Source organism: Rhinopithecus bieti, unplaced genomic scaffold, assembly GCF_001698545.2.
Source record: "Rhinopithecus bieti isolate Rb0 unplaced genomic scaffold, ASM169854v2 scaffold_12155, whole genome shotgun sequence".
NCBI lineage: Eukaryota > Metazoa > Chordata > Mammalia > Primates > Cercopithecidae > Rhinopithecus > Rhinopithecus bieti.
The window spans coordinates 2276031-2285283 of record NW_016807423.1 but is presented as its reverse complement, the minus strand read 5'-3'; the positions used below and the strand labels follow the sequence as shown (position 1 = coordinate 2285283).

General features: G+C 46.5%; 1 protein-coding gene across 1 annotated transcript in view; it reads left to right on the top strand.

Annotated features, from left to right (window-relative positions):
* ARMH1 (armadillo like helical domain containing 1) overlaps positions 1–9253 on the top strand; it is a 54035-nt gene that overhangs the window by 23858 nt on the left and 20924 nt on the right. The window contains exons 4-6 of the mRNA XM_017881688.1: positions 2591–2659; positions 3556–3722; positions 6423–6645. Of these exons, the coding sequence (XP_017737177.1) occupies positions 2591–2659; positions 3556–3722; positions 6423–6645 (459 nt within the window). The remainder of the gene's footprint in view (positions 1–2590; positions 2660–3555; positions 3723–6422; positions 6646–9253) is intronic.

The following is a 9253-nucleotide window of genomic DNA, read 5'->3' as shown; positions in this document are numbered from 1 at the left end:
TTTTTGAGACAAAACCTCACTCTGTTGCCCAGGCTGGAGTGCAGTGGCACAATCTCGGCTCACTGCAACCTCCGCCTCCCGGGTTCAAGCAATTCTCCTTCCTCAGCCTCCCGAGTAGCTGGGATTACAGGCATGCGCCACCATGCCCAGCTAATTTTTATATTTTTAGTAGAGATGGGGTTTCACCATGTGGTTCAGGCTGATCTTGAACTCCTGACCTCAAGTGATTCACCCTCCTCAGTGCTAGGATCCCAAAGTGCCGGGATTACAGGCACAAGCCACTGGGCCCAGCCTATTGAGTCTTCTTATGTTCTAGGCACTGAGATATATACTGTGCAAATATTATCTCATTTGGGCCTAACACCCAGCCTAATAGGTGATTGGTATTATTCCATTTTATAGATAAGAAAGATGAGCCTTGAAAAGGTTGAGTAATTTATAGCAAATGGTAGAGATAAGGTTAGAACCGGGTGTCTGTCCGAAAGCCTATACGCCATCGTGTCTCCTACTTAGTGAACCATGCAGACCACAGCTCCATCTGCGACACCACGCTGGGAGTTCATCTGCAAAGCCCCCTCCATCCATTTGTCTACAAACCAGAAAGCCTAACAGTAAGAGTTAGAATCGGAGTCAGACTGTCTAGGTTCAAATCCCGGTTCCAGCAGTTCACTGTGGGACCTTGTACAAGTTATTGACCTGAGATTGTTACCTCATGTTACTCAGTAAGTAAATGGAAATGCTAGTAGCACCCACTGGAGGGCCATGGTGAGGATTATATGAGACAATGCAAGCAAAGCAGTTAGCACAGTGCCCCGCACACAATAGGAGCTGGTACTTGTTAGCTACTGCTGACCTTGTGGCCCCAACATTGCTCCTTCATCCCATGTTCTCTAGATCCAGGACTCAAACAATGTGTTCTGGAACTAATTCCTGGAAATAGTAGACCAGAAATATGTACAGTGAGTGACTATGAAAACAAGACTAGCTGGGTGTGGTGGCTCACACCAGTAATCTCAATACTTACGGGAGGCAAAGACAGGAGGATTGCTTGAGCCCAGGAGTTCAAAACCAGCCTGGGCAACATAGCAAAACTCCATTCTCCACAAAAAGAAAGAAAAAAACAAACAAAAAATAAAGCTGGCATGCTGGCTTATGCCTGTAATCCCAACACTTTGGAAGGCTGAAGCAGGAGGATTGCTTGAATCCAGGAGTTCGAAACCAGTCTGGGCAACATAGTGAGATCCATGTCTCTACAAAAAATACAGAAAAAAAAATAGCTGGGCATGGTGGCACGTAGCTGTAGTCCCAGCTACTCAGGAGATTGAGACAGGAGGACTGCTTGGGCCTAGGAGTTCAAGGCTACAGTGAGCTGTGATTGCACCACTGTGCTCCAGCCTGGGCAACAGAGTGAGACCCTCTCTCAAAAAAAAAAGAAAAAGAAAAGAAAAGAGTAGCCCAGGACAGAGGAAACAGAAGGTGACAAAAATAAAAGTTTGTCAGCCTAGCCTGAAGAAAAAGGGGAAAATGCACTGAGGCAGGAACGGGGCAGAGGTTGAGGGAGCAGGGTGGGGACAATGTAGGAATAAAAAGACCACCACGTGGGCTGATGCCTGGCCCCAGCTATGGCGGCAACAGGCAGGGGAGCCTGGCTCCAGAGCAAACACTATTTTTGCAGTAAAGAGCCTTTCCTAATGAGCCAATCTGTCTCTACTTCTATTGGCATCCTGGGAACCAGGGTGCAGCAGAGATAATTTGCTTCACACACCCCCCGCCCAAACAAAGCACCATTACCTCCAACCCATTACATTAGCCTTTATCAGCCTTGGAAGCTCTCAGTCATCCTCCATGAGCTGCAATAATTTCAGCTAATTTCTTAAGTGTTCTAAGAGCCTCTGATGTGTTATGAGCCTAGTAATTGTTGACTGGTTCCTTTTCTGTTGTGGCTTGATTTCATACCTTGTATCCGAGCTGATGCGTGCTTTGGGTACTTGATTATAATGAGGCTTTTTGCAAAGACTCACATTAAAAAATAACATTAAATACTGAGGTTGGTTTAAATCAGAGTTTAATTTTTCCACCATCTCCTTTTATTCTTATTAGGAAGCCAATTCTTCATAAGGATAGTGACCTCCAGTGTAAAACTTTGAACAAGTACAAAATTGAGAATTAATGATGAAGCTGGTTCTTTTAGGGAAATCTAAGAATGAAGCACAAAGTCATGAATTATGCTGAGACCAAGGCTGCAACGGGCACGGCTTAGAGAGGTTTGGGATATTGACTCCCAGCCTTCTCCAGGGGTCCTCAATTCATCAGAGCCTCCTTGTTCCCTGGAGAGCCTGTAAGAGCCAAGGTGGCTGAATGGCCGCAGAGGAGCTTCCTGGAGAACAGTGAACAGCCAGCACTCCCTTCTCCCCGCATCCTGTGTGTATTGCCACTTCCCCTTCAGCTGGTAGCCCCTCTCAGGGTAAAGGGGCACAGTTCAGCTACTTGGCCACCCTGAACCCTGGGTGGTACCAGAAATTAGGCACAGACTCTGGCTTCTGTGTGAAAAACCACCCTGAAATGACACCCTCTTTAACATGTCATACAGCTATGTGACTGACTCATGTTTAGAAAAGCTTCTCAGGTCCATTGGCATCTTCTTATCAGCTGTGAGCAGGTGAGTTCTGTTCTAGCGTGATTCTGGGGGTCTCAGTGGCATTTCAGGCTCATGATGTCCTTGGCATTCACACCACCCAGGGCCACTGATCCCTGTTAGCAGTGGGTTCCTTGTAGCTCTTGGGATGGGCCCAGAGGTAATGTCCACCGGGCTCCTGCTCTAGTTGCTCCCCCATCCCATGCTCTCCAGTGGCGCTTCACTAGACAGCACTCTCTTGGTTGTCAACTGCAGAAAACCACCTCATATTGGACTTAGAAAAAGGAAAATTATTGGCTCACTTAACTGGAAAAGCCCAGAGGGTAGAAATATATATTTCAGCCCTGACTAGATCCAGGCCTCAAACAATGTTATCAGTACTTGGCCTCCCTCTCTGTCTTTTTCCCCATTTCTGTGTCTTCTCCTCTGTGTTCATAGACCTCTGTGTGCCGTAGTCCTCAGGAGCTCCAGACACACCAAAAACAGAGCAGATCCTTTCCACAGCTTCCCAAGAAAGTCCCAGGCTTTGAGCCTCATTGGATCTATTTAGGTCCCGTGCCCAGCCGCAAACCAACTTCTGCAGTCAGAAGGGTGACATACCCTGTCACCTCCTCACCCCACCAAAACTACATGGCCCATGAGTGGCAGAGGGGTGGTTCCCCAAGTGACAGTTGAGGTGGTATTACAAGAAGAAGGAGAAGAGATGCTGGAGTGGCAAAACCAAAAACTGTCCCTAGTATATAATTCCAGCATTTCCTGCTTGAAGGAAGAATTTCCACACTCTTGTGTCACTTGACCTATGGACATTTCCTGGATAGGAGGGCAAAGTATGTGAAAGGGGACCTTGGGATCTCTTTGAAAGCTCAGTGCAAAGGAACTTGACAAGAGTTTTATTTCTACTTTTCTATCCCTCTGGACAGTAATCGGTACCTTATAGAATTTCTTGAGGTTGGAGGTGTCCTGACACTCTTGGAAATACTTGGGCTGGAGAAGATCAAGGAGGAGGCCAAGAAGGAATCCGTCAAACTACTTCAGGTTATTGCAAACTCTGGCAGGACGTACAAGGAGCTCATTTGTGAAAGCTATGGTGGGTACTGTGTATGACAAGATGTGTCTCCCTAGGGACCTCAATGAAATGGTGGCAGAACCCACCACTGCTATAGGAAAAACACATCATGGAACTAGTTGAACAGGAAGCTTTTTGTGCTCCTGTTCACGTCATCACTGGAAAACCCAGATTTATGATTCTCTTGATTCATCATTTAGTCACATTTTTCAGTAGTGGTTTTAGAAATACTTCTCCTTTTTAAATATATCCTGTTTCAGGCATCCATTCAAAGATTTATTGAACTGTGGCCCAACATCTTTTGTGAAATTGAGTTATGAGGCCGGGCACGGTGGCTCACACCTGTAATCCTAGCACTTTGGGACGCCGAGAGGGGAAGATCACCTGAGGTCGGGAGTTTGAGACCAGCCTGACCAACATGAAGAAACCCCGTCTCTACTAAAAATACAAAAAAAATTAGCCAGGTGCGGTGGCGGGGGCCTGTAGTCCCATCTACTTGGGAGGCTGAGGAAGGAGAATTGCTTGAACCCAGGAGGCGGAGGTTGCAGTGAGTTAAGATCTCACCATTGCACTCCAGCCTGGGCAACAAAAGTGAAACTCCATCTCAAAAAAAAAAAAAAGAAAAGAAAAAAGAAATTGAATTATGAATAACTCAAGAAATAAAATTGAAGGCCAGGTGCAGTGCTTCACATCTGTAATCCCAGCACTTTGGGAGGCCAAGGCGGGTGGATCACCTGAGGTCAGGAATTTGAGACCGGCCTGGCCAACATGGCAAAAACCCCTCTCTACTAAAAATACAAAAATTAGGCCAGGCACAGTGGCTCACGCCTGTAATCTCAGCACTTTGGGAGGCAGAGGCAGTCATATCACGAGGTCAGGAAATCGAGACCATCCTGGCTAACACGGTGAAACCCCGTCTCTACTAAAAATACAAAAAAAAATTAGCTGGGTGTGGTGGCGGGCGCTTATAATGGCAGCTACTCAGGAGGCTGAGGCAGGAGAATCGCTTGAACCCCGGAGCTGGATGTTGCAGCGAGCTGAGATCACTTCATTGCACTCCAGCCTGGGGTACAGAGCAAGACTCTGTCTCAAAAAAAAAAAAAGGAAAAAAAAAAATTGAAATAAAATTATTGAATACCTACTGTGTGGTAGATATATGCCAAGTGCTAGAGATACAAAAATGAATACAATATAGTCCCTGTCCTCAGAGAGTTTAGAGTCTGGTGAGAAAAGTAAATAATCTAGTTGTTTTTTTTTTTTTCTTTTTTGAGACAGAGTCTCACTCTATCACCCAGACTGGAGTGCAGTGGCGCAATATCAGCTCACTGCAACCTCTGCCTCCTAGGTTCAAGCAGTTCTCATGCCGTAGCCTCCCACGTAGCTGGAATTGCAGGCAAGCACCACCATGCCTGGCTAATCTTTGTTATTTTTAATAGAGACAGGGTTTCACCATGTTAGCCATGGCTGGTCTCGAACTCATGAGCTCAAGCGATCCACCCAACTTTGCCTCCCAAAATGCTGGAATTATAGGCATGAGCCACCACACCCGGCTCAATAATTGTAATATAATCTATGAAGTGCTCCAAGTGAGGCATGTAAAAGAGATACCACCCACTACATCTTCCTTTTTTTTTTTTTTTTTTTTTTTTTTTTTGAGTTGGAGTCTCACTCTGTAGCCCAGGCTGGAGTGCAGTGGCGCAGTCTCGGCTCACTGTAAGCTCCGCCTCCCGGGTTCAAGTGATTCTCCTGCCTCAGCCTCCCCAGTAGCTGAGACTATAAGTACGTGCCACCAGACCCAGCTAATTTTTGTATTTTTAATACAGACGGGGTTTCACCACGTTGGCCAGGCTGGTCTCGAACTCCTGAACTCAAGCCATCTACCTGCCTCGGCCTCCCATAGTGCTGGGATTACAGGCGTGAGCCACCGCGCCCGACTCACATCTCCCTTTTTCAAAGCACTTCCCACCCTGCATTCTCATCAAGGTTCTCCTGTCTGTCTACCCCATGGCCTCTCAAAGCCTCAGTGCCTTCATCCATAAAGTGGGAGTAACACCTTCCTCTTGGTATGGTTTCTGGGATTAAGTGAGTTAGTATTCGTAAAACCATTTTGCAAACTGCTGAGTGCTATACAAGTGTTATCATGGCCAGGCGCCGTGGCTCACGCCTGTAATCCCAGCACTTTGGGAGGCCAAGGCGGGCGGAACACGAGGTCAGGAGATCGAGACCATCCTGGCTAACACAGTGAAATCCTGTCTCCATTAAAAATACAAAAATTCGCCGGGCCTGGTGGCACACGCCTGTAGTCCTAGCTACTTGGAAGGCTGAGGCAAGAGAATCACTTGAACCCAGGAGGCAGAGGTTGCAGTGATCCGAGATCGCACCACTGCACTCCAGCCTAGGCAACAGAGAGAGATTCCATCTCAAAAAAAAAAAAAAAAAAAAAGTGTTATCATATAGCAATAAAAAATGCATGTTTTATTTGTAAATTGTGCAGAGCCATTTTAAACTTTAAAACACAGATTTTGACATGCCTATGCTGAAAGCCACATAGCTCTAAGGTAAACAAGACAGTGATGCAACATCAGAACCAAGCCTCAGTTTTGCTTTGGGTGAACAGGCTTAGTTGAAGAGCTGTTAATCCTATTCATATTATGTAATCCTGGGTGGGGTTTATTTTCATAAAGCCCTTCCAATTTAGAATTTCCTCTCTTCTTTGCTCAGGTGTACGATCCATAGCAGAATTTTTGGCAAAGTCTAAGTCAGAAGAGACCCAGGAGGAAGTGCAGGTTCTGTTGGATTCTTTGGTCCACGGCAATCCCAAGTACCAAAATCAAGTGTATAAAGGTCTAATAGCTTTGCTGCCCTGCGAGTCCCCCAAAGCCCAGCAGCTGTCCCTGCAGACTCTCAGGACTGCCCAGGTGAGCCAAGGCTGCATGCTCCTGTGGTTCTGATTCAGATACAATAATCTTACAATTACCTTCCGCAGTTGTGCTCCACACAGGCATGAGAAATGGAGCTCAGCCTCCCACTGCATGTCTGTTGTTCAATCAGTGTTACTTCCAGAAGGCCAAGGTAGGGCAGAGAGTTCACGCCTCCCAGCAGAGTGATTTGTCCTGTTTACTTAAGGATCAGAAAGATGTTGGCAGACTTAAAAGTGGTTGAGACAAGCAACAAGGATGATGAAAGGGCTGTAGAAAAGATTAAAGGAGTCGATTTGATAGGGAAAGAATAATGGTGCATTTGTAGACAGCATGTAAGTGAAGAGGCCAGATCTCCAGTGCTGGGGAAGGCTTTTTTTTTCCTTGTTGGCTTTTGCCCTTCTCTCAGACAGTACCCTTGGATGCAAGTGAAACCGAATTTGGGGCATGGTGAGCATATGAAGACATTGTGCCTAGTAAAGAGGGGATAGAGGCTTAAAAAGTGGCTTTAAGATGAACCATCAGGCTGGTTGCAGTGGCTCAGGCCTGTAATCCCAGCACTTTGGGAGACTGCAGCAGGCGGATCACTTGAGGTCAGGAGTTTGAGACCAACCTGGCCAACATGGTGAAACCCCGTCTCTACTAAAAGTACAAAAATTAGCTGGGTGTGGTGGCACACGCCTGTAATCCCAGCTACTTGGGAGGCTGAGTTCAGAGGATTGTTTAGCCTGAGAGGCAGAGGTTACAGTGAGCCAAGATCATGCCACTGTATTCCCTGGGCAAAAAAGTGAGTTCTGTCTCAAAAAAAAAAAAAGACAAATTCAAAAATAATAATAACTGGCTGCCATGGCATGTGTTTATAGTCCCAGCTGCTCAGGAGGCTGGGAGGATCGCTTGAGCCCAGGAGTTTGAGGCTGCAATGAGCTATAATGGCACCACTGTACTGCAGCCTGAGTGATAGAGTGAGATCCTGTCTCTAAAACAATTTTAAAAACAGATCAGATTATCATTATTATCTTATTTCCACAGTTCCCATTTCTTAAGTGCCTCATACATGCCAGCCACTGTGTTAGGGGCTTATCTACACTCTCTCTCTTAGTCTTCACTATACCTGATGGAGGCAGATACTATTCTCCCTTTTGTCAAAGATGGTGGAACTGAGCTCAGGAAAGTGTGTTACGTGACTTATCCAAGGCCACATGATAAATAAAAGGTGTTTACCAAGCGAGAATTTAAATCCGCCCTCTCCTAAGTCCTTACTCTTTCCACATACCACTCTGCCTCTTCGAAAAAGGGCAGTGATAGGGCCAAAGGGCAGTGATAGGGCCGGGTGCAGTGGCTTAGGCCTGTAATCCCAGCACTTTGGGAGACCGAGGCGGGGGGGATCATGAGTTCAAGAGTTCGAGATCAGCCTGACCAGCATGGTGAAACCCGTCTCTACTAAAAATACAAAAATTAGCTGGGCGTGGTGGTGTGTGCCTGTAATCCCAGCTACTTGGGAGGCTGAGGCAGGAGAATTGCTTGAACCCGGGAGGCGGAGGTTGCAGTGAGCCGAGATCACGCCACTGCACTCCAGCCTGGCAACAGAGCAAGACTCCATCTCAAAAAAAAAAATAAAAAAGAAAGAAAGAAAAGAAAAGAAAAAGGGCAATGACAGTGATAGAAGGAAAACAGAAAAAATGGGGCTGGAAAATCAAGGGAAAAGAGTTTCCATAAGGAGGACATGATCAGCTGAGTCAGATGCAACAAAGGGAGTCAGTAAGGGCAGAATAGAAAGATGGTCCCAGCAGGAAAAGTTTTGGTGAATTAGGAGACTGTCTATGGCAGGAAAAATTAAATCACAGCAGCCTGTCAAAGGATGAATAGGGGATGAAGAAGTGGCTTCTCTTGGGAAGCTTAGATGTAAAGGGAAAAAAGAGCAATAGCAAAGGAGAAGACAGTTGAAGGACGATGTTAAATATGGATGAGCTTGAGGATGTTTAATGCTAAAAGAAAAGAACCAATGCATGGGTAAAGTTTGAAGAGAGAGAAAAAAGGGGCTGTCTGATGGGATGAGGTTCCTGAGGAAGAGAAGATTTTAGGATCTTGGATGAGTTCCATTCTCCTTGCCCTGTGTCCCCTCTCCCCCATTCAGAGTAGCCGGCTTTGTTCCTGCACCTCTAGCAGGTAGCCTCATTTAATGCCTTCTGAGTTAGAGAGTTCAGTGGCAGCCTCAGCCTAGGCCCAGTGACTCACCACTGCCCTCCCTTCCTCTCCCCCATTCACCCAGGCGCCTGGCTGTTTGGAAGTCTGCGTTTCCTTTCTTCCAGGTAGACAAGATCTAAAGACTAACCACCTTGGGTGGGCACAGGCTCACGCCTGTAATCCCAGCACTTTGGGAGGCTGAGATGGGCGGATCACTTGAGGTCAGGAGTTCGAGACCAGCCTGGTCAACATGGTGAAACCCCGTCTCTACTTAAAAAAATAAAATTAGCTGGGTGTAGTGGCGGACACCTGTAATCCCAGCTACTCAGAGGCTGAAGCAGGAGAATCGCTTGAGCCCGGGAGGCGGAGGTTGCAGTGAGCCAAGATCGCACCACTGCACTCCAGCCCTGGTGACAGAGTAGGAATCTATCTTTTTTTTTTTTTTTTTTT